The sequence below is a fragment of the Hyperolius riggenbachi genome, chromosome 1 (assembly GCF_040937935.1).
Source record: "Hyperolius riggenbachi isolate aHypRig1 chromosome 1, aHypRig1.pri, whole genome shotgun sequence".
Classification (NCBI taxonomy): domain Eukaryota; kingdom Metazoa; phylum Chordata; class Amphibia; order Anura; family Hyperoliidae; genus Hyperolius; species Hyperolius riggenbachi.
Window position 1 is genome coordinate 261,347,902 of NC_090646.1, and position 26,751 is coordinate 261,374,652.

Genomic DNA, 26,751 nt, shown 5'->3' on the forward strand with positions numbered 1-26,751 from the left:
CAATAACAGTGAACATTTATAAGGTTTATATGAAAGGTCCACACTAAATAAATGAATGAAACTTACAACACACTCTCCTCTCACACAAATGCTGTATGGGTCCTTGTAGGAACAGCGAGTCCCATCATGTGCAAGCTGCTTCATTGATGCAACATCTCCAGTTTGTTTGGACTGACAATATAGCTGACATCTTTTGTTGGCTGCAAAATTATAAAAAACACCACAAAAGTATTAAATTACCAGATTCATAAGAAACAAACAAACTGAGTAGATCCCCAGATTCATAAAAAATCAAATTAGTAGATTACCATAGATATTAACCCCAACCCCCAATTAACCCTAAACACGCAACCTTACTAAAATCATGAAAACCCAATAAATAAGCAGATTACCAGGTTCATGAAACTCCTGAACATGATTAAATCATAAAAACCTAATAACTGAGCAGATTGCCATATTCATGAAAAAAATGAGTAGATATTAGGATTCATGAAAAATCCAACAATTTAGTAGATTACCAGATTCATAAAAACTGAACAAATGAGTACACTATCCGTTTTGTAAAGTATTAAAAATAAAAATATGAAATTTTATTAGTATGAATTTTCATTAATACCATAACATTTTCATCAAATCGTTAAAGGGACAATGCATTAAATAATGAAAAGTATCTTTAAATCCTCTTGTAACCAAAACAAAGGTTAATAAACTAACTTAAAGTAAAAAGTCTACATACCCATAAACACAAAGGACAACGATAACCAAATTCAACCATTTCAGGACAGTTACCCTGTACTTCTATTCTGTAGACAGGGATGCTCAGCTGTTAGCAACAGGTAGATAGGGTATCGATAACATGTCTCTGGGCACGTTACACACTGCCAATCAATTACTATCAGCGGCGAAGGTAGGTCGAAACTGTGATGGCTTTTATTTTAAGCTTAAATACACAGCAGTGTCCACATGTCTCCACTGTCTCTTACCTTCAAGGAATTGTATTGAATGATATTTATACTTTTAATAGTTTTGTTTTTTTTACAAAACATAGTAAGGTAAAACATATAGAAATACAAGTTTTCTTCTCATAAAGAGTGATCAAGTAACAGTAAAACTATGAAAATGCCAGTCAGAATAGCCCATTAGTTTCTCATATCTCTGGAGTATCATGTGTCTGTTATATATTGTCTACGATATAAACCAAACTATGCTTCTCAGGGGTAGAACAATGTCCGCTCTCATCTTGGTCACTGTAGGTAGAGACACCTTAGAGTTGATTATTGATCCAACTTCCCAACATCCATCACAACATGAAATATCAATTTTGGGTAAAATGATCCTTTTAATGTAACTCTGTAAGTGGTCCAGGTAAAAGGTACAATCATACATGACATAAAATTAATGGGATAGTTGGACTTATTCCAACTTCTACAAATCATTAAGTCACTATGTAGAAAAAAATAATAAGTAGCTATAGTTTTCAGTTAATAATTAAAAACGTGTTACACTTGGTTTGCAATAGGTCACCCTCTACCAATCCTCTTTTATAGTCTATGCCAGCCTTGTTTCACTTCATAGTCTAAGGTATGTTTAAAAAAATATTAATTTTCAGATGACTTCTTAGTACAAATAAACTTGTACTGTCAATGTATAAGATATTTTTATAATAAGGGTTAGTCACACAGAGACAGCAGCATATACAGTAAAATAGAGGGCACTGTATTGCTGTAAACACAGTAACTCTAATTTAACAATAGAAAAACTCTAATTTAAAATAGAAAAATTCTCCACAGAATTATTCTAATCTCTTGGATCGTCTGCAATCCACTGCACTTGAAATTGAACCATGTCCATGGAGCATTTCAATTTTTTTAATTGAAAAAAAAATGAATAATTAAGTTTATAATAATTTACTGTTAGTGAGAAAAAGACTTTCATGATGGACATTAAACAGTAACATGTACCACTGATTACCTCACAATGCTGAAACTGCATGCAGTTTATTGTGTAATTTAATAACCTTTTTGTGTTGATCACAGCCGATCACGTCCCTGCCTACAGAGGGGACAGCCATGTCACACGGCTGTACCCAGTACAGTGCTGTCTTAGATCGCAGCGCTGTACATGGTAATTAGACGGCGGTGTCGCCGTCTAACAGTCTCCAAGCGGCGATCGCCACCGGGAGCCTACCAAGCCTACCAAGCGGAGATGCGCGTGCAGCATGCGTGCAATCTACTGCAAAAGCAAGCCTCAAGACTTTATGCCGATCAGCGTTAGGCGGTCCTGGGGCTTCCACCACGGCCACGCCCATTGGCGTGACGCGGTCTGCAATAGGTTAAATATAAAATGTATTTTTTTATAACATGTACATGTTTCATTATCAGTGTTGTATTGTATTAACAGAGGTTAAACTTAGAGTACTTACCATCAGGATGCTCATATGGCAGCCAAAAATGTTTGGTATTCTGGAATTCAAAGTGAGAGTTCTTCTGCTGACACTGTTGTGCTCTGAAGTCTTCAAAGTGCTTAGGACATTCTTCAGTGTTACATAACTGATATTCATAGTTTAATCCAACACAGTCTTGGCCACCATTTACTGGCCTAAGAATAAGCAAAAGCCACAAACATGGAAATATTATATGATCAAATAGAATTCAACAATTATACAAATGTTGTGGAAGATTTTCATCCTCAGCGTACATAAAATCTTCTGTGGTAGTAAGTTACAAGTAGAAACAGAATGGGACATACATATTTTTTAAGCAGCTCTCAAACCCACTTCCTAATGTTTATATTTAAAGGGTTCTAGCAGTCAGGTATATAAACGTAAGGTCCGTTAAGGACCTTGTTTAGATACCAAAATATCTTGGACTCAACACTCTGCTTAAATTAATAATAATGATACAGTGTAAATTTGTTTGCAAAGATGCTGTGCTATGTAAGATCCGTTAAAGTGAACCTTAACTGAAAACAAAAAAAAAAGAGTTTCACTTACCTAGGGCTTTGCCCTTTGCCTGCGGCATGCCAAACCGATCCTCCTGTGTCCTGTGCTCTTACTGTGAGTGCGCAGGATGCAATCACCGACGTGATATGAGGATGCGCAGGCACAGTGGACCAGAAACTGATCAGTCGGCAGAATCTAAACTGAGTCACAGCGGGAGAATGGAGGACCGGTTTGGCACGCTGCGGGCACAGGATGACTGCAGGGGGCTGGTTGAAGCCCCAGGTAAGTGAAACTCTTTTTTTGTTTTCAGTTAAGGTCAATTTTAAAGGAACACTATCGATCTACATATTTTTTTCAATTGAGATAGGAATTGTTTGGGAAGTGCTGCTAAGTACTGGTGTATACATTTCACTGGCAACCTCTTTGTTTACTGTTATCAAAATACTTTCAAACTTTACTGATGCCAAAACTGATGACAGAATGAGCCATGAGGAGAGGGGAAATTCCCCTCACACTTGTATGAGAGAAAAAGAGAAAGCTCATAGTTTTTGTCACAGCTTTTCATACTGTTTTTGCTTTCTGAGAAAAAATACTCTGTAGTCTGATATGCAACACTGGCTGTGCATTGAAGCAGACACCCCTTCTGCAATTGATTTGTCCCAATATAGCTAAATATAGCTAAATCCTACTCTCAATAAATTAAAGCTTTTGCCTCTGATATTTAACATGAAAAGTAGGAAAATGTTTACACTGCTACTTAGACATTATTTGTACATTGTAATTTTAGAACACTTGGGTATTGATAGTATTCCTTTACGTTTCAGGAAAAAGCTTCCAGATAGAGGGTTAAGGTTACTGGCACTGGTATGTTTCAGCATCTGCTCAGGCCACTACCAGTGAAGTTTAATTTGTTAGTCTGTATAACTTTTAAATTAGAAGAACACTCTTTCATGAGCTTCCATGACAAACACTTGTAGTTATGATTGCTTCTTGTGTTCTGAAATACATAAATTATGCTAGCAATTCTTTTAAGTTGTGGCTGATCTAAAATGACATTAGCTGAAATCACATCATGGCCATTGATGCTCATCCAGATTCCAGATACCCGAACTATCCAGATATCCAAACTTTTTCTGGTATCCAAACTCAGATACGGATTCCAGATAGCTGGATAAATCCGGAATGCACTATCCGAGTGAATCCAGATACGTATTAGGTATCCGGAAATCAGTCCAGATACCTAGTTTTGGTACCCGGATCCGGATAGCGTAACCACGGAGATGACATCCATGACGTCATTGAGCCAATCAGAGGGCTCCCAAGCCCCAAACAATCACAGAGGGGAACTGAGGCCAGCCCCTCCTGTAAATAAGTCGGGCACCATGATGAAAATCTCGTCCTTGCTTGCGACTGCTCACTGAGAGACATCTCCAGTGCTGTTGGCTAAGCAAGTGCTGTATTCTGTGCTAAACCTAGTGTTATTGCTCCTCAACACCTGTACTACACCAGTATTTTATTGTGTAGTTAGCTGTTAGAGAGAGTACTACTACTGTGTTAGCTTCATTTACTACAGATAGCTACTGCAGTGCTGCTAATATCTTCTAGTACTACTGATTTGAATAAAGTACAAGTACCCCACTTCATTTGGACACATATAAAGTTGTACTATGTCTGCTGGCACTGGTAGCCTGGGGAGGGGCAGCATGAAAAGTAAGGGCAAGAGGAGAGGGAGCAGCATTGCCGCCACCGTCGGCAGTTCTGCTGTATCAGTCTCCATTCCGCCACTTGCCACTGGCCATGGATGCGCTGGGCGTCCAGCTGTTAGGGGGAGTCACACTGCAGAGGTGCCGCATGTAGCGGCCATTTTCCAGCAGGGTCGTCAGCGCACATTGGAGGAGAAAGACATCGAGCCTGTGACAAAGCTGATGGTGGATGAGCACGCCACCACCAGCTCTACAACAGAGATCTCTACCCACCGCCAGGGTCCACGCAGAACAAATCTTCTGCTGCCAGTCTGCCACCAGCTATTACGCCACTACAATAGCTGTATTTTGTTGAAAAAAAAACTGTTTAACTTTTTTGAGATGTCTGGGCTGAAAACTGTGATGTCCCAGTTGTACATTGGACACAATGTGGGCTGCACGAACGCTGTCTGGAACCTCCTGATGTTCATTTACTGCCATTTTTTTTTTTTGGGGGGGGGGTATTATTCCCCCAGTCCCCACATAAACAATTGCTGTTTTTCTTTAAAAAAACATGATGCTTTATGCATCATTTACTATAAAAGATGTTTTGGAAGCAATTTAATGGCCACTTCCGGATTTCAATCCAGATTCCGGATTTAAATCCAGATAATAGGTTCGGATATCTGGATAGACTCGGATTTCCAAACGGTTCGAATCCAGATATCTGGATTTATCCAGATTTTTTGCTATCCGGATCCGGAACAAACCAGATATCAAAAAGAGGTATCATGATATCTGGATTTATCCAGATTTTTGCTATCTGGATCCGGAACAATCCAGATATCAAAAAGAGGTATCCGAGCACCACTAGCATTTCATAGGTGTGAAAAAAAAAACATTTTAAGCTCCCATCTGTATTTTACAGTATATAGGCTCTATTAATCTTTTTCCGGGTAAGTAAGGAAATGAGCCGGTCGGATGTAAACAAAACTTAGAAAATATACATAAACCTTATGAAACCTTATGATGTGCTTTAACATAATCACCTTACATCAATCATTATATCAACACAACTATATTTTTACTATCTGTCACAGTCTAGCAGATAAAGTATACTGTAGGCTAACTCAATACATGACACTGAAAATGTTTGGGCAAAAAGTGTTGAGACCTTTGAAACAGTCTAAGCTAATCTAAATAATGGTTCAAAGAAGATGGATTCTGACACTCCAAGTCCTTGGAAACGTTATTCAAGCGTGGTGCAAGTCTAACAACGGATAAAAAGGTTGCCTGTGTAGTCAGCAGATTCACGTTTCCACGCCTCTTCAGGACACCAAGACACAAATCTAAAGAAATACTGGAGGTTTTCTGAGAAAAAAAGCCTACCCTGGGGTCTATTTACAACTACATTCATACTTATGTAAAACACATGTTCCATTAAATTAATTTTTATGCAGCTACTTCACATGCATACATATGTGTTTATTTTTTTACACATCAATGCATTACAAACTGAAAGCACATTCCAGATGCTTCTATTTATTAGTGGAAATGGTCTCTTAAAGAAAAACTCCAGTGAAAATAATGTAGTAAAAAAAGTGCTTCATTTTTTACCATAATTATGTATAAATGATTTAGTCAGTGTTTGCTCATTGTAAAATCTTTCCTCTCCCTGATTTACATTCTGACGTTTATTACATGGTGACATTTTTACTGTGGACAGGTACATTGTGGCAGTTTGCCCAGAGTACCGCGGTACTCAGAGCTTCTTGTGGGAGGGGTTTCAGCACAAAATCAGTCACACAGCGCCCCCTGATGGTCTGTTTGTGAAAATCATTATATTTCTCATGTAAAAGGGGGTATCAGCTACTGATTGGGATAAAGTTCAATTCTAGGTTGGAGTTTCTCTTTAAAGAGGTTAGAAAAGAAGTTAGAAAAAAACATTAAAATCGATGTATGCTTACGCTGGGTTGTTGCACTGACGTGTTCTGAATCGGACACCAATGCCACAAGTTCGTGAACAGGATCCAAATTTAGACCATGCTCCCCAGTTGCCATCTTGTTTCACCATGTTAGTGGTCCTCCACATGCAGTGACCTTTGTAACACCACTAGAAGGAAACATGAAAATGCAAGTTTCATTTGTCATTTGTGTAGATACTAAATATTTTAAAACAAAAGAGAAAGGCTAGCTTATATAGCATTTTTGTTAACTATGCTTTTTTTGACTCAATTTACAAGTTAGAGTAATTAAATGTATATAGTTAATGATCAAAAAAAATGTGCATGGCATTGCCCATTGCCGTAAGATAATGTATAAGGTTTCACTTTTTAAACACATGCTGAGTGTGGTTTTGAACATCCCGCCTCTTTCAAGAAGGAAGTACAGAAATGGATTAAGATAAAATGGTATCCTAGGTAAGATAGCAGTTTTTGCCCTCAGCTGATGGTCATCTAGCTTTTTTTTGTGAGATTTGGTGGGGGCTAGCATCCACTAGGACCCTAGACTCTCTCCAGGCCCTAGGCAACTGCCTAGAATTACCATACTATACCTTGAAAACAAAAGATATAAGCTGTATATTGGGTCAAAGAAGTTTAGTCTGCTCTGGTCAGCAAAAATGGAATGTAACATAAAAAGCAAGAAAATGCTGTGTACAGATGAGCACATTCCCATAAATACAAAGAGAGAGACGCAGAGAGCCCGATATAGTGTAGTATGCACTGGTAAATGGGTATGTATAGGTAAGTATGCAATTATACTCACAAACATGGGTTACCGTCCAGGTAACCAATTTTTCAGCGGGTGGGGAGATTAGACCTGTCCCCACTCAGGATTAAGAAGTTGCTCTCTGTACATAGGAAGTAAGGGGCAAAACCCCTCCACCAAGGGTGGACACAGGAATCAAACAGAGACACCAAAAGAGTAAAATTCACTAAAAACTTTAAAATGAGAGGAGGTGGACTTACCTCTTCCAAGCAGATACACAAATACTGTTGTATATATTCAAAACAACAAGGAATTTATTTGTATACTCCAGTAAGTGCAACGCGTTTCACAGGCATCTCCTGCTTTATCAGGCAATAAAAAATGGAGCACATACTCGTACAAGTCTGGTAAACAGCTCAGCGCCTCTGTGGAGTATATGCTCCAGTCAACTTTACTTGAAAAAAAACCTGTATTATCAGTTTACCTCTGTATATTGCAAGGATTACTGCAAATTGTTTTACGACCAAAATCGTGCTTGACATCAGCAAAGAACTGCGATTCCCAATCACATAATGTCGTCTACAGGTCATTCGTAGGACAATTGTGGCATTGTGGTTAATCATAATTTTATCCTATTAAAACGTTTTTGTCGCATCAAATTTTTAACTGCGCTAAAAATATTGTTTAGTGTACAGTGACCAGCTAAAAGGGGACACCATTTTGAAAGGGTTTTCCCCTCTTGTTTACTTTGGTTTGATCGTAAAAGAAAAAAAAAAGAAAGATTTAAAAATAAATAAATATTTCAAGAGGAATTATAATGCAGAAAATTGCTTAGTAGACCACCAGACATGACGTCTAAGCATCTTAATTGTTCTAGTTTCTCTGGGGTGCCAAACAGACTTAGTTTCATGAAACTGTTGTACCACCTACAGTCTTAAGGCGCATATACACGCTCAACCAAACTGCCTGATTGTCATCAGATTTTGGTCTGTTGGACGACAATCAAGCATGCATACAGGTGCCAAATGACTAAGCAACCAACTGATAACAGGCAGCTTGCCCAATCTAATCGGCGGAGCAACTCACACCACTGTTGGGCTGATATCATTCAGTTGACCACATGTGTACATCATTTGAATGACTTGTACTTGTTTTGAATGTGGTCATATTGTGCAGTCCGTCATTCCACTTGCGCACACAGGGCCATATGCAATTCACTTTTTTACCTGAGTTTTCTCCTAGGTGATATTTTTAAATTTGTCAATAAAATGCATTTTAAGCCATCACCAAGCAAGAAAATACTCAAAATAATTTTGATAGTACTTTTTCAATTACTCTTTGGTACTTTTTTAGTTGAAAAATGCTGGAAAGTTGTTTTAAATAGAAGATGAAAAATTATCTCCTAGGAGAAAACTCAGGTGAAAAAGTGAATTGCATATGGCCCACAGTATGCAAATGAGTTGGTCATTCAGCTGGTTGGTGTGCGGAAAATACAAGTCGTGCAATCGCTTGGACGTGCGGTCGGTCATGTTGTGGAGTTGGTGGTACACTTGTAGTATATATCAATATTGTAGTATGTATATCCCATATGGAAACAAAATATCTAGGAAGAAAAAAAGGCCTCTATGGATGAATAGGATGGTTAGAGATAAAATGAAGAGGAAAAAGAATGCCTATAAGGTCCTAAAACAGGAGGGGACTGAGGCTGCTCTAAGCAATTATAAGGAGTGCAATAAAAATTCTAAAAAAGAAATTAGGCTGGCAAAGATCGAAGCGGAAAATCAAATCGCTAGGGATATCAAATCTAACCCAAAAAAGTTTTAGTAATACATCAACTCTAAAAAAAGAAAGGTTGACTGTATAGGACTCCTAAAGGATGAGGGTGTGAACTCAATGGTGGATGACCAAGGTAAGGCAGAGTTATTAAATGCTTTCTTTGCTTCTGTCTTCACAAAGGAAACAGCACTGTTGCAAATTACAGGGGCAGAAGAGTCTCAATCTTCTAACTGTAATATTAAATACTTAACGCAGGAAGAAGTGAAGGCAAGACTAAATAAATTAAAAATAGACAAGGCACCTGGCCCGGATGGCATGCATCCTTGGGTCCTAAGGGAATTAAGTTCAGTTATAGATAAACCCCTTTATCTTATCTTTTGTGACTCTCTTTCAACTGGCAGAGTTCCCGTGGATTGGCGTACAGCCCACGTTTTCCCATTATTTAAGAAGGGCAAAAAATCAGATCCAAGAAATTATAGACCTGTAAGCTTAGTTGTATGCAAACTATTTGAGGGGTTACTAATAGTGTTGGGCGAACAGTGTTCGCCACTGTTTGGGTTCTGCAGAACATCACCCTGTTCGGGTGATGTTCGAGTTCGGCCGAACACCTGATGGTGTTCGGCCTTTTAAGTTCGGGTTCGCCCCGAACTACTAATTGGCCGCCGAACAGGGCCGAACAGGGCCCCTGTTCGGCCGAACAGGGCCCTGTTCGGCCGAATACTGCCCCCCTAAGGGGTCGCAGGCATAAGGGGGGAGCATGCCCCGATCGCGGGGGGGGGGGGGTCGGAAATTCCCCCCACCCCCTCCGCTAGCGCTCCCCCCTCTGCCCGCTTCCCCATACAAAAGTTTCAGGAAGTACCGGTCCGGTGGTAGTGGGTGGCTGGCAGTGGGCGGCACTGTGAAGTGAGTGACTGAGGAGGAGGAGTCCGGAGAGTGACGCGTTGAGGGAGGCCGGGCAGCGGGCGGTTCAGCAGTAGTACCGTACTACTGCTGAACCGCCCGCTGCCCGGCCTCCCTCAACGCGTCACTCTCCGGACTCCTCCTCCTCAGTCACTCACTTCACAGTGCCGCCCACTGCCAGCCACCCACTACCAGGATGCAAGGACTGGGGAAGAGTCTGTGTGCATGGATAGGGAACTGGCTAATGGACAGAAAACAAAGAGTTGTGGTCAATGGATCGTACTCAAAATGGGAGACTGTTAGCAGTTGGGTCCCACAGGGGTCTGTACTGGGTCCAGTGCTCTTCAATTTATTTATTAATGACCTAGTAGATGCAGTAGTGAGCAATGTTGCTATTTTTGCAGATGATACAAAATTGTGCAGAATCATCAACTCTCAGGAAGATAGTGTCATATTGCAACAGGATCTGGATAGGATGGCTATATGGGCACATACATGGCAGATGAAATTCAATGTTGAAAAATGTAAAGTCATGCATTTTGGTCGTACCAATGGTCTAGCACCATACAAAATAAATGGGATACAGTTGGGGACTTCAAACTTGGAGAAGGACTTAGGAGTACTCATCGACAACAAGTTAAATAATCGTACTCAATGCCAAACCGCTGCAGCTAAAGATAACAAAATTTTGGGATGCATTAAAAGGGAAATAAAAACTCAAGATGCTAGCATAATATTGCCCCTGTTTAACTCTCTAGTAAGGCCACATCTGGAATATGGAATTCAGTTCTGGGCACCACATTACAAAAAAGATATTGCAATTTTAGAGCAGGTGCAGAGACGAGCAACAAAATTGATACGTGGGATGGAGGGTCTCACTTACCAAAAAAGGTTAGAGAAACTGGGATTATTTAGTCTACAGAAAAGACGCCTTAGAGGGGATCTAATTAACATGTATAAATACATCAGAGGGCAATATAATAGCTTGGCTGGTGAGCTTTTCATCCCTAGGCCTTCTTAAAGGACTAGAGGACATGATCTGCGCATGGAGGAAAAACGTTTTAGCCATTTATTTAGGAAAGAGTTCTTTACAGTAAGAGTGATTAAGATGTGGAATGCATTGCCACAGGAAGTCGTTATGGCAAACTCTATACCTGCATTTAAAGGGGGCTTAGATGCTTTCCTTGCGTTGAAAGACATCCATGGCTACAATTACTAGGTAATGCCTAATGATGTTGATCCAGGGATTTTATCTGATTGCCATCTGGAGTCAGGAAGGAATTTTTTCCTTTTGGGACTAATTGGACCGTGCCTTGTAAGGGTTTTTTCGCATTCCTCTGGATCAACAGGGATATATGAGGGAGCAGGCTGGTGTTGTACTTTGTACTGGTTGAACTCGATGAACGTATGTCTTTTTTCAACCAAAATAACTATGTAACTATGTAACTTTGTAACTTTGTTTGACATGTGTAGAGATGGCTCGAACCTCCGATTTTCGGTTCGTGAACCTCAAACTCAAACTTCCGAAAAGGTTTGCGAACCTGCGAACTTCTCGAACCGGAATAGACGTCAATGGGCAGGCGAACTTGAAAAACTACAAACACTGTTTCTGGCCACAAAAGTGATGGAAAAGATGTTTCAAGGGGTCTAACACCTGAAGGGGGGCATGCTGGAGTGGGATACATGCCAAAGGTCCTGGGGAAAATTATGGATTTGCCGCACAGCAGGCTTATAATCCCAAAAAGGCAGAAATCCCATTGCATTGCTAAATTGGAGGTCTAAAGTGCTTGAAAACATCTTGCGTGTGTATACATGGATCAGCAGTTAGTGTAAGTAGTGTACTGCTTCACACTGATAAACCAAACTCACTGTGTAACGCACCGCAAGCAGCTGTTTGTGTAGTGATGGCTGTGCTGGACTGGTGTGCACGATGGCAAGAATGCAGGCAATGGCGGTTTTCAAGCCCATATGGTCGGGCTGAGGTAGCTCAATGACAGAACAACCGTCCACAATGAAGCAACAACCTTATTATCATGGGTCAGGTGTGCCCCCCAACACACTCATATAGCCGGTCATTGCTTTGTTGTGATATGCAAGCCCCTTCACCGTGGCAAGGTAACGATCACAGAGGGAAATTGACACATGCATATGCCTTTTGTTTTGTTGTTGCAGCCACAGTGCAGCCAGAAAAATTAGGCAGGCATGTACATGCACCAGACAACAATTAGCAAGGGCCAGCTGCAACAGACAGGGCTGTATATGCAGTGTCAGTGGCACAAACATACAAAAAAAATCACACATCAGAAGAACATTAGCTCTCAAAAGAGCAGTTTTGGGGTGCTTTTCATCAACAAATATCAGCAAGGAGCAACCTAACAGACCTCCTAACTATCACTTTCCCTATCTCTCCAATGTCTCTCCCTTCTCTCACTAATACAGCAGCACACAGAGTGAGAACATTGCCGATGCTGTTGCCTTTAATAAGGGGGAGGGGGCTCCAGGAGGGAGTGCAGCCTGATTGGCTGCCATGTATCTGCTGACTGTGATGTAGAGGGTCAAAGTTTAGCCCAATGATGTAGTATAAGGGGCGGGTCAAACATGCTAAGTGTTCGCGGTTCACTGCGAACTCGAACCAGCTAAGTTCGCATGAACAAGTTATCCGGCGAACCGTTCGGGCCATCTCTAGACATGTGTATGAGCCTTACAATGAGGGGGAACAAACAAATGGTCTGATGGTCTACCTGGTGAAACATCATCTTGATATGATAACAATACCTCGGCAAGGTCACAAGGTAGCCCTGAACTGGTCAGTGTTGCTACCATACAATGTTTAGGTACAAAAGACTCACTGCAGTGATTTTAAACCATAAAACTAAGCTCAGTCTAGCACAGTGGAGACTTAGCTGAATCCAAAGCCAAAACTAAAAAAAAAAAAGAAATTATATAACCCAGAAATGATACCTGACTGGTTTCAAAAACAAACTTGGTGTAGACGTTTCTCCTGCAATTTCTGCAGGACTGTCTTGTCAATGCTCAGCCAGGAAGGAAGAAAATACCAAAATGTTGTCTAGGTAAACAACCACAAATTTACCCAGAAAGTCACGAAACACATCATTAACAAAATATTGGAGTGCATTGCGGAGACAAAATGGCAGCACAAGATACTCATATATTCATCCTCAGTGTAAAAGGGATTTTATATTCGTCTCCCTGCCAGATGGAAGGCAAATTGTAAACACCTTCTGAGATCAAGCTTAGTGAAAATCTAGGCTCCTGCAAGTTGGCCAAACAAATCATCAATCAATGGTAAGAGATAACTATTTTTATAGGAAGCTGTTTGAACAATAGCAAAATACTTTTTTTTTTAGTTGTTTCAACTTGTTTCACAACAAAAGTTGTACGAGGCTTAACAGACAAGTTTTGTAGATAGTTGGACAGATAGTTGGTAGGTGTGTATGAAAGGCTGGTTAACCTGCAAGGGAGAGTCGTCAATGGCAATGACAAATATCTCAATCTTTTATCTGTTCCTTCAAAAAATCGTAACGGCTAACAGCACTAATTTATATGACTGAGGAAGTATCTGGCCACCTAGGTGAATTTTCCCAACCTCACCTAGGTGTTAAAGTTTCTGGCAACTTTCCCTTCTTTTCTGGACAAGATCTCACCAGATAACTATCACCGCCACAGTACAAACAAGGGGTTTTGGCAAATCATCTGGCCTTTTCTGCAACAGATAATTTAGGCAACCCTAACTGCATGGGCTCCTCAGGAAGGGAAACCGGATTAGAATCAAGACAGACAGTAACCCTATTGTCAAACAATATCGTATTTTCTTGTCATCTCTGTCTTAGTTTGTTATCTACCCAAATAGACAAGGTGATGGCTAGTGATGAGAAGAAATTACACTTATGCATAATTACGCATCATAATTCGCAATTAAGCATTGTAATCGTAATGCAAATTTTTGGGGAAAAGCGTAATTAATTTTATATGTAATTGTAAGCATTCATAATTACGCATTAACTTACTCATAATTTACGTGTAATTTTGCGCCGACTTTGGCAGTGAATAGCAAAGCCCCACATACAGTATGATATCGCTACCAAAATTGCTACATATGTTAAGTAGATTAGTGCGTACAAGGTAATTTTCAAAAATAATTTTTCAAAAAGACCTTGTGGTTGTTGAGAACATTGATTTTAAAAATACAAACAAAAATGGTTTTTAAACTGTCATTTTTCTGAGTTTAAAAACCATTTTTCTTTCCATTTTTAAAATCAATTTTACCAAAAATGTATTACAAATTATTTTTTTTGACATGTGCCCACTATTCTCCTTAACATGTGTAGCAATTTTAGTAACAATAGCATGTATGGGGGCTTTGCTATTCAACGCCAAAGTCGGCACGTAATTATGCATAAATTATGCAGAAATGTATGCGTAATTCCGAATGATTAAACAAAGTCAATTGGATTACGAATTTGTAATTAAGTATAGGTGTAATTGCAAAAATGTATGCATAATTTCACATAATCGTAATTAGCTGATTACAATCATGACTGGTGATGGCATCATCTAAGGTAGTGGGTGAAACATGACTGACCAAATGGTTATTAAATGTTACTGATAGCCCGTATAAGTACTGATAAATAAGGGCAGGATCGTTCCACCTGGTTGAAACTGACCACCTGGGAAATGCAGATACATATTTTTCTGCTGTCTCTTTTCCCTATTTCAGTTGTCTAATCTTCTGTGACGCTGTGGCTGTCAGATCTGGATCAGGGAATAGCACACTCATGGCTTTACAGAATTCTGCTGCAGATGTTAGAGTTGGGTCTCCTTGAGGAAGACTAAAGGCCTAAGGGGATCCCGTTGCAACAGAGAAATGAGGATCACTGTAATGATTGTGGAACTTTCTTTGTGATCGGCGCACAACGCGTGCGCTGATACGGCGGAAATCCTCCACAAGCGTATAATTGCAGGAACCCAGCAAAAGGTGCTACGCACCCGTAGAGGGAAATTCCTGTCGGCAGATGGCTCTGAGGAGTGAAGAGGAACCAATCCTCTGTACCTCCACAGATGCCAGACAGGAATTGTACGAAGCGCAGAACGCAATCGCAAGAGAAGGGATTGCGAATGAGAACGAGCAAAGGGACAGGTTGTATGTGTGTGCGCCAATCCAGTCGCCACCCCGCGACAGCGCACACACAACAGCAGATACGAAACAGAAATGCAACCGGAGAAAGGCGATTGCCAAAAGTGACACAAGGCAGATCAGAACAGAATACGAGGATAGCAAAGGCACAGCAAATCATACAATGAGGAGATACGGAAAATAACAAACACTAACTGAACGCGAACACCGCACTCATTCGCAACAGTGCACGCGTTCATGCGCGGTCTCCACGTGATAAGCACAATAGAGACACGCACGCCTAACTAACCATTGACAGACAAACATGTAACAGAGGACGCGAGCGCTTGCTTAACAGTTACCTCACCGAGCCTCCAGCAAGCGTTCGTAACAGACAAGACAGACACACGAAAACAGGGACAAGCGAGAGATAGGATCCACAGCACTAGCGAAAGTGCCTAGTGTGATCCAGGAAGACAGAACAGAAGGATCCACAGTACTAGCACAGGATGCTAGTGCGATTCAGGTACAGAGTAGCAGAACAGAAGGATGCACAGCACTAGCGCTAGGCGAGTGCGATCCAGGCAGAAAGAGTAGCAGAACAGAAGGATCCACAGCACTAGCGCCGGATGCTAGTGCGATCCAGGAAGGCAGAACAGAAGGATCCACAGCACTAGCGGAAAGTGGCTAGCGCGATCCAAGGAGAAAGAACAGAAGGATCCACAGCGCTAGCGCAAGATGCTAGTGCGATCCAAGTGAGACAGAACAGAAGGATCCACAGCGCTAGCGCAAGATGCTAGTGCGAAACAAGTGAGACAGAACAGAAGGATCCACAGCACTAGCGCAAAGTGGCTAGCGTGATCCAAGGAGAAAGAACAGAAGGATCCACAGCGCTAGCGCAGGATGCTAGTGCGATCCAAGTGAGACAGAACAGAAGGATCCACAGCACTAGCGCAAAGTGGCTAGCGCAATCCAAGGACACAGAACAGAAGAGATAGCTGGTAGCAACCGCTGCACCAGCTATACTCCAAGAACAGAGATAAGAATGATTTCCTGTCGACCACCGCTGGGACAGGACAATCGCAACAGAACAAACAAAACAGATAAGCAATCCTAACTGCACTAGGGGAACCTGCCTAGCGCAGTTTCCGAAATTACTCTAAGCTGAACTTCAAACAGAGAGTAAGGCTGACACTCCTCCAGGAGTGTTTCACAGGAAGCAATCCTTATGACCAGCGAAGCATTGTGGGAAACACATAGTACTTATAGTACACGCCTCCAATGAATGTGGCCAGGCAATTTGCATGACAACGTATGCAAATTCCTCAGCGAGCACAAGCTGCAAAACTGACAGAAGCTCTCCTTTCCAGAGTCCTGCAGCATGAAAACCTAAACAATGGTCAAAAAGCTGCCTGCCTGCACAGGCAGCTGAGCAGATCATTACAATCACGCATTGAGATTCTGTCCCAGAAGGCTTAGCACTGACATAAAAATACATTAAGCAAGAATTCATAAAATTTCTAAACTGACTTCTGAACCCACTAAAATGTTTAGGTAAAGGTAACTTTGGTTCTGAAACTGTAACTACCTCTGTGGCTGTGGGTGGTTAAACAGGCAGAGGTATGACTGACTAATGGGTAGTAGGAGGATTGGCATGTACTGACCGTTGTCTTACTGCTTCAGTAAGCTGGTCAATTTGCCCTCCATGATAATGTTTTGGGAGACAAGTTGCATCTACCTAGCACAGGGTTACAGTCAGACCTTAATGCCCAAGGTGCAGGAACTGAAGGCTGTAAGACAGTGGTACCATCAAGACTCATTAGGCAGAGATACAGGCAATAATCATAGTCAAACAGTCCAGGGTCATACACATTAATCAGATGGCAGTCAATCAGAGAGGTATACAATATCGTAGTCAACAAGCCAGAGGTCATACACACACAGACAATACCAGGTTTAAGGGACGTGACAGAAGAGTTGTCAAATACTAGGAAAGGTTGGTCCAGGCAGCAATCAGAGGGATAGTCAGTAAACAGGCAAGTCTCAGGCAAGAGAAGCAAAGGTATGCCCAGCAGCTAGCTCTAGCGACTTAACACTATCACGGGCAACTAACAACTGTGTGTGCCATACAGGTTTAAATACTGCCAGCAGCCAATCATGAACTCCCACAGAGTCAGCCAGCCAATGGAACACACGACCTGTCTCTAACTCTGTGTTAGTAAATCAGGTTCTGGTTCAGAGGCGGCACCAAAGAGCATTTGCCGAGTGTCTACATCGCCTAGTAACGACGGTGGAAGCCCAACCGCATAAGACGCTATCTGCCAGCAAGGAACTGGGCATCTGTCTCTGCCGTCTCCTGGAGACCGCCAATAAATCGATGGAGTCTGGTTTAGGTAATATTTTGACAATTATTTTAAGTAATAGAATGCAAAAAGACCTGTATAAGGTTATGGTTCATTTCCTATGAAAATGTGCCCATGTGATTTCAACCACACGGCAATGTAAAATGAAGTTAACCTTGACAGAGTTACAGGAAAAATCAAAATTACTTTGGGGAATAAGGATACCATCTTAACTTAATTCAAAAGTTTTATTATCTGGCTTGTTTTCTGGAGTTATTCCTAAATAAGACAGATTCATTCTAAAGGGACTCATAAAAATTGCCTATTTTAGCCTTCAATTGGCCTATCTTATTTCATTCAGTTTGAAAGCCTCTTTCGGTGATAGCTTTTAGCAGAAACACAATAAATAAAAAAATAAAAAAACACACACACATACATTCTTCCGGTACATATGGTCTTATGTGCAGATTTCTACAGTCTTTACCATTAGGTGATATTTTGTATTGAGAAAATTTTACTATTCCAAAAAAGTACAGCACACTGCAAATTGTACTCTAGACTATCATAAAGCACAGATGTACAGTACTATGTAAATGTGAAAAGAAAAATGAAAGTCTGCAAAAACAATAATCCAACAGTTACCAAATACGGGAATCAATGTAAAAAATTGCAATAAGAATGTAAGATGTGATTTAATGAATCCTTATAAAAATGGGAATATCCATGTGATTAGTAGCAATAAAAATGTCATTCAATAATGGCACACAAACCTTCAGTAAAGCTGCAGAAAACTAAATTTGGCAGGTAGGATGTGCATTTGATGCCACCAATGTGATGTCATTTAAGTTAAAGTTATGTTATTTTAGGATGGTGCCTGCAAAGTGATTGCTTATGTGGAATGACACTGCTAGCAGCCAAGCCGAATAGAAATACATTTCAAGGTTGTTACTGAAATGCAGGGCACTATGAATAAAGCAGCCTTCTATTAAAAGTATGCTTATATTTGTCTGACCGGGAATAGTTGTTAGAAGATTTAGTAAGAGGGCAAAGCAGGTGAAAGTTCTAGACAAAGTATTCTTTACCACAAATAAAGAAATACTGATCTACAAATGTATTTTATATAGTATGGGTAACTTATATGGGAATTGTCAGAGGTAATTAAATGTATTAACGATCACCATTGCGAAACATTGTAAAATTTTAAATATACAGTATGTAAACACATACAAATAACAAGTATGTTTCTTCCAGATTAAAATGAGCAATACATTACTTTTCTCCCATGTTGCTGTCACTTACAGTAGATAGTAGAAATCTGACAGAACTGTCAGATTTTGGTCTCGTCCATCTCTTCATGGGGGATTCACAGCATGGCCTTTATTCTTTATAAAGTCACTCCTTTAAAAGGTTTTATATAAAGATGCTGGCCAGCTTCCCTGCTTGCTACAAACTTTTTTAGCAGTTGGACGGAGCAACTGCTATTCACTAAGTGCTTTTGAAAATAAAGAAAACACTGAGAACCACCCATGAAGAGATGCGTTTGTCCAAAACCTGACAGATCTGTCTGATTTCTACTCCCTATTGAATGTGACAGCAAGATGGGAGAAACTTAATTTATGGCTCATTTTACTCTGAAGGAAATGTACTTCTTATTTGTATGTTTTTATGTGTATGTTAAATTTTACCATTTTCATGATAGTGGTCCTTTAATTACTTAGTCCATGGTCGTCCATTGTAAAATCTTACCTCACCCTGATTTATATTATTAAATTGACCAGTGATGTCGGCATTTTTACTGCTGACAAAGTGAATCACTGTGTGAATTTTTTTCTTTCTGTGAGGTGAGCACTGCAGGAACATCACGTGATCTTCCAGTTTTGGGGGCAGAAGGCTAAACATCACCGGGTAAGGGGTTATGTACCAATATACAGCAATATATAGTTACAGAAAAAGTTTCTGAGGCTCAAATTAGGATAGTTAAGGTACAAATGGGTATCCTGAATCATTTATTACATTCTACGATTTGTCATTATGGTTCGAACAAATGTTGGAGAGGAGGTAGGACAAGCTGAAGATGTCCAACATCAATATGCTGCATGAAATTTAATAGCACTTGACAAAGTAATATCTTTCTCATCAGATTGCTAAAAGGGAGGCCACCAATGTTGGAAAACATGCAATAGGATCACAAAAGAGTGCAAAGGTCAATAAAGCATAAATATAAACAGTTGCTTTGCAGCAGTCATTTCATTCTACATTAAAATGCACTTACTTTTCCAGGACCACATTCTGTACCATCAAGTGGAGGACCTTTCTTGGTTTTGCAAAAGTAAGGATTATCAGGATGGCTGCACCACAACTGTTTGCAGGGGTCAAATGTACGGAACTGTAAAAACATATACACATCTATGATTAACTCATAGTTATACGTAGAGATCCATAGAGAATTAAAGAGAACCACATGTAGAAGTGAAATTTTAAAGCACACATGTAATATATATAGCGTACTGCTGTGCACATCTTGTAGCCCACACCAAAGTCAAATCGGCACTGTTCATCCATAGAATAATTTATCCCAGGGAGGTCTGGAAGTTTTGGCCAGTCATGTTCAAATGGGTCATCCAGAAGACAATCATACAAACTGAAATACACAATAAACACAAAAAATATTTTCCAGGCTACTTTTGGCATTGAAAGTAACGCTACAAGCTAAAACTAATCCTACATTAAACTTTTAATACAAACATATTTTTTAAATCATTTTAAGCATTGTCTTCACAAACTGGATGAGCTAGTCTGTATATATTCTAACATCAAATAAAGAATATTAAAATATTTTAGAGCTTTTAAACAGTATCAAGACTTAAACACCTCCAGGTTGAATTCTTTAAAAAATGTCTATGCAGAAATGAATATAGATCAGTGGAATAATTGATATCATATATTTTAAACTTTTATTTTAATGTCTCAAAGTAAAGAGTCAATGAAATCAGAAGTATACAGAATTAAGTTTTATGCCATAATTTTTTTCTCCATAGATTTCTCCTAGGTGATATTTTTAAACTTTTTTAAACAATAAAATGTCTTTTAAGCCATCAGAAAGCAAAACAATACTCAAAATAATTTTTATAGTACTTTTTCACCTACTTTTTGGTACTTTTTAGTTGAAAGGTGCTGGAAAGTTAGTTTAAATCAAAGATGAAAAATCTCCTAGGAGAAAACTTAGGTGAAAAAGTGAATTTCATATGGCCCCTGGTGTGGAATATGTTAAGACTAATATTTTACTTAAATAAAAGATATAATCATGTGGCAGGGTTTTTTCTTTGTTTGTTTGTTTGTTTGTTTGTTTGTTTGTTTTTTTAAAACATACCTGTTTCTATATCTACACATTGGCAGGTGTTTGCTCCACCTCCTCAAGAATAGAGCCTGGGCTTTTCTGCTTGCCAAGTAGGCAGAGGAGTGTGAGAGCTCATGATGTACAATCCCCTCTTTTCTGCTAGGGGGTGTGCCAGCAAACTATTATATTGTTTGGCACTACAGCATGCTGGTATTCATGAACTTGATGACATATTATTGAAGTGATACAATGATACGATGAAAATAAGTCTAACACTGCAAACGGTGACAGACACCCTCTACACCTGGCCCGCGAGACTGGTGGTTTGGGCACAAAATTTCACGTGGCAGTGCTTGGATGTGTATACGAGACTACCCAAACAATAATTTGTCATACAAGTGCCAGAAACTATGTGCTCCTTAATGGTCCATGATTTACTACATTGACACAATACCTCTGATGATGTTGCCTTTGTTACCAAAGCACTGAAAAGGTGTATATTGTTTTGTATTTATGATGAAATATGGTGTCCATTGAAAACCTCATTGTAGGTTTGTTTTCATTGTATCATTTTATGTAGAAGGTGGATATTGTCAGTTTTTTCTCTATTCAATGTAGTTACATATTATTCAGGTGTACACAGAGGGCTTCAGGAAGAGAAGCAAGATGGCGGCACCGATAATGCATAATTTGTCTTTCTCAAAATACGACACTTATTTTGAATGAAATTCTGTGTACATACAAGAAAGGCTATAGCTGAATATTTTGCTGGAAAAAATAATTTGGCCAGAAGTACACTTTAACAAACAATGCTTGACAAATGCATTTGTTGGTGCTTAAAATTGGGAATCAATCTATACATCAAGTCTTGATTAACCTCCTTGGCGGTTAATTTTTTCTGCAAAAATTGCAGAATTCCAATTTTTTTTTATTTTTTTTTTAAAGTTTCATGTAAAGCTACCAGAGTGGTAGCTACATGAAACACCACTAGAGGGCGCATGTGGCCCTCTAGTCCGATCGCCGCCGGCAACAATAGCAAACAGGGGAAAGCGTATACAACGCGTTCCCCTGTTTGGCTTCTCCTGTCGCCATGGCGACGATCGGGATGACGTCATGGACGTCAGCCGACGTCCTGACGTCAGGGACACATGATCCAGCCCATAGCGCTGCCCGGAACTCATTGATCCGGGCAGCGCAGGGCTCTGGCGGGGGTGGGCCCTCTTCAGCCGCTGCGTGCGGCCGATTGCCGCTGAGCGGCGGCGATCAAGATGTGCGCGCGGCTAGCAAAGTGCTGGCTGCGCGCACAGCAATTTACAAAATGAAAATTGCCCCACCAGGGGCTGAGATCTCCCCCTGCGCGGCATAGCCCGAGCTCAGCTCGGGCTTACCGCCAGGGAGGTTAAGAACCCAAGTAATTGAAGATAATGGTACACAACCAGTACAGGGATAAAAACGGTAACGTAATGACTTGAACAAAACCAGTATAGAACCTCAGCAAGTAAGAAAAGAGCAATTAATGTGTTTCGTGATCAAAGACCAACTTCTTCGGACAACATATTTGTAGTAAGAGCATATGTATGCTAAAAGAAGAATGCAGGGCAGCTGTGAACAGCATATCACTTATAAACCAACAGAGAGGAATGCTGTAAAATCATTAATAAACACAAGAGGTGGGTGTGCAGAAAGCCCCAAAAGATGCCAAGCAGTGTTTTGATACCATTTCTGGACTGTGAAATTGGAGCATATAATTTAATCCTGGATGTTGTTTAGATTAGAAAGAGAATCATTTTTAGTTAGGCAACCAGTTAAAGTCACCGATATGCTTGATAGGCTGACATTAGCATATGAAAAAAAACCTCACAATTACTCTGAGAACTTATAAATTAAAAAAAATCACTTACTGTATATGTCTTTTTAGCTCTTGGCCACTGCATCTAGACCAGTGATAGCGATGAAATGCTGCCTGCACAAGAGGGGCCATAACACTGCCCATACTTGTTTCATCTCCACATCGATTTCCTTGCCCATCATGTTCCATTCCTAGACTGGATTCATAAATACACGGTTATGACAGGTTCAGTTTTGTACTGCTACACAACAACAACAACAAAAGAAAGTAAGAACAAACAAACAAACAAACAGGTATGGTGTTCTTAAGCCAATAGCTATGTATATTATGTTAACTCCTTTTTCTCACAGGAGTTTTCTGAATGGAGATTTTTTTTCACATCTTATCAAGAACATAATTTTAAACCCCCAGCAAGCAAACAGATTGTAATAGGTTTGATATTACCCTTTCACCACTCTTTGGTATTCTTTTCATTTGTTAGGTGCAGAAAAAAAATGTTGAAGGTGAGATGAAAAATTATCTTCAGGAAGAAAACTCAGGAGAAAAGTTAATGAAATAGCTGCCAATGCCAGTTATGTTTTTACAATGCATCTTTATGGCAGTGACATATTTTCCATGGTGCTTTACAGAAAACAATTTTTACCCTCTGTTCCTCAGAGAGGTCCATAATGTAATATCCTTGTAACATTCTAGAGCCAGTCTGAGGGAAAGAAAATCAGCCTGCTACAGTATTATGTTTTTTTTGTAATGTGGAAGTAAAACAAATCCATATTAATGAGAAAACAACATACAAACTCCATGCAGATAGTGTCCTGGCCAAGACTTCATCTGGGATTCTAGCATTGAAAGTGCTATTTGAACACCATACAGATTGCTCCCTCTCTGCTATCGTCTCCCCTTTTCTCTAGCCACGAACTATTCCTATTTCTGTGCTCACACTACCCCTCCTCTGCTCTCACTAAACCTAACTTGCATACACACAAGTCCCACCACCACATCTCTCTGCTCTGCCTACTACTCCTTCTGGCTTCTGGGGACATATCACCGAACCCAGGGCCCACTCCTAGACCTCACACTGCTCAGACTACAACTCATTCCACCAATAACAAACCTCACCACCTCCCCTCCCAGAACACCTACAATCTTATTGACATCCCCCTTCTTCCCAGCTCTCCCCTCCCCATATCTGGGGCTCTATGGAACTCCCGCTCCGTTTGTAATAAACTGGCCTTTATTCATGACATGTTTATCTCCAACACTTTCACCTTCCTGGGGCTCACTGAAACATGGATAACTCCATCAGACACGGTGTCTCCAGCTGCTCTATCATATGGTGGTCTAAAATTTAGTCATGCCCCTAGACCTGGCCACAAACATGGAGGGGGGGGTGGGGATCCTCCTCTCTGAACACTGTTCCTTTAAGCCACTCACACCACTGCCCGCACTCTCATCCTTTGAAGTTCATGCTGTCCGTCTCTACTCTCCATACCACATTCAGATTGCTATTATCTACCGCCCGCCCGGTCCAGCCTCTACTTTCATTGATCACTTTTCAGCATGGCTTCTCCAGTTCCTCTCCACTGATATACCCTCTATCATCATTGGAGATTTTAATATACCCATCGATACTAATTGCCCTACTGCCACCAAACTGCTCTCTCTCACCTCCTCGTTTGACCTCGCCCAATGGTCCTCCACTTCCACCCACAAAGACGACCACACTCTTGACCTTGTCTTTACCCGCCTCTGTTCTATTTCAAGCTTTCATAACACTCCGCTTCCCCTCTCAGACCACAACCTTCTTATCTTCTCAATCACTTCTTCTCTACCGTCAACTCCTCCAACACTACACCATACAGTCATGCGCAGGAATTACCGCAACCTGGATGTGAATTCCCTGACTGAGGCCTTGCAACCTCTAAGTACCCTGTCTTCCTACACTGACCCTGAGGCAGCATCCAGTTACTTATTTAATGTAGTCTCCTCTGCCATGAATTCAGCCGTTCCACTCACCACCACCCGCCCCCGCCAAACTAACCGGCAGCCCTGGCTCACTGAACAAATCAAACAGCTGAAAAGGCACTCCAGGGTGGCAGAAAGATGCTGGAGAAAAAGCACTGCTGTAGAAGACTTCAATCACTATAAACAAACTATGCAGGAGCTCAGGGATGCCCTCACTTCTGCTAAGCAGTCTTATTTCTCCTCGCTCATTTCCTTACAGTCTCAATAACCTAAAACAATTATTCAACACCTTTAACTCCCTACTTCGTCCCCCACCTCCTCCCCCTACCACATGTCTGTCAGCCGACAACTTTGCATCATACTTTACAAGCAAGATTGATGCAATACGTAATAGCTTTAACGCGCAACCATTTTTACCAGCACAGCCGTCACCTATAAATTCCTTCTGTCCGCCTGCACCCTCACCCACCACTAACTGCCTCCCCCCCCGCTCCACAAGACCAGTCTCCCACTCTAACATCTTTCACCACACTAACTGATCAGTGTCTTTCCTCACTAATCTCCAAAGCGCATCTCACTACCTGTGCCCTGGACCCCATTCCCTCTCATCTAATCCCCCAGCTTTCCTCCTCCTTTAATCCCGCTCTAACAACTCTATTCAACCTTTCTATCTCCACTGGCACTTTTCCTTCCTTATTCAAACAAGCTATCATCACACCACTAATCAAAAAACCCTCTCTTGATCCAACTTCTCTATCCAACTACCATCCTGTCTCGCTCCTCCCCTTTGCTTCTAAACTGCTGGAACGTCACATCCATTCAGAATTGTCTGCCTTTCTCTCTACCAACTCCTTACTTGACCCCTTTCAATCTGGATTCCGCACACACCATTCCACTGAAACTGCCCTCACGAAAGTTGCTAATGACCTACTGGTAGCTAAATCCAAAGGCCAGTTCTCCATTCTAATACTCCTTGACCTTTCCTCTGCCTTTGACACGGTTGATCATGCTCTGCTTCTGCAGACACTGTCATCTTTAGGAATCAAGGGACAAGCACATTCCTGGATCTCCTCTTATCTCTCTGGACGCTCTTACACTGTCTCCTTCTCTAACACCAAGTCCTCTCCACACCCACTGTCTGTTGGAGTACCTCAAGGCTCTGTTCTTGGGCCACTTCTTTTCTTAATCTACACCCGTGGCCTGGGACAACTAATTAACTCTTTTGGCTTCCAGTATCACCTCTATGCGGATGACACCCAAATCTATCTCTCAGCTCCTGACCTGTCCTCACTACTATCCAGAGTCCCCGACTGTCTACGTGCCGTTTCTGCATTCATGTCCTCCCGCTTCCTCAAACTCAACATGACTAAAACGGAAATTGTGATTTTTCCACCATTGCTATCTACACCCCCACCAATTGCAACCATAACGGTAGACAACACCCCAATAACCTCAACCACTAAGGCCCGCTGCTTGGGGGTTATACTTGACTCAGAGCTCTCCTTTAAACCTCACATTGCCTCATTAACCACCACCTGCTATTTCCAGCTCAAAAATATATTCCGTATCCGTCCCTTCCTCACACAAGAGGCCACCAAAATGCTTGTTCATGCCTTAATCATCTCCCGCCTAGACTACTGCAACACCCTGCTCTGTGGCCTACCAAAAAACAGGCTAGCTCCTCTCCAATCCCTTCTAAATGCAGCGGCCCGCCTCACTCATCTTTCCACACGCTCTTCTGATGCAGCCCCACTGTGTCATTCTCTCCACTGGTTACCCATTACCCAGAGGATCCAGTTCAAACTCCTGACTCTAACATACAAAGCCCTCCACGAGTTGTCTCCTCCATACATCTCCTCACTAATCTCAAGATATTGTCCCTCCCGCAACCTTCGCTCCTCCCAAGAAATTCTCCTGGCCTCTAAGCTGATCACCTCCTCTCATGCTCGCATCCAGGACTTTACACGAGCATCAGCCCTTATCTGGAACTCTCTTCCACAGCCTGTACGTCATGCTCCAAACCTGGACATCTTCAAACGCACTCTTAAAACACACCTTTTCAGACAAGCTTATAACATTCTATAGCCCTTTATTTACTTATTTGTCACAATGTAATCAG

The 26,751-nt window shown here is 41.0% G+C and overlaps 1 protein-coding gene across 3 annotated transcripts in view; it reads right to left on the reverse strand.

The window, feature by feature from the left end:
• ADAMTS3 (ADAM metallopeptidase with thrombospondin type 1 motif 3) overlaps window positions 1-26,751 on the reverse strand; it is a 267,310-nt gene that overhangs the window by 71,842 nt on the left and 168,717 nt on the right. For all 3 annotated transcript variants that reach the window (XM_068233398.1, XM_068233397.1, XM_068233399.1), the window contains 6 exons: window positions 22,723-22,866; window positions 19,993-20,125; window positions 19,757-19,870; window positions 6,591-6,736; window positions 2,423-2,598; window positions 67-200 (listed from right to left, as the gene is read on the reverse strand). In XM_068233398.1, the coding sequence (XP_068089499.1) occupies window positions 67-200; window positions 2,423-2,598; window positions 6,591-6,736; window positions 19,757-19,870; window positions 19,993-20,125; window positions 22,723-22,866 (847 nt within the window). The remainder of the gene's footprint in view (window positions 1-66; window positions 201-2,422; window positions 2,599-6,590; window positions 6,737-19,756; window positions 19,871-19,992; window positions 20,126-22,722; window positions 22,867-26,751) is intronic.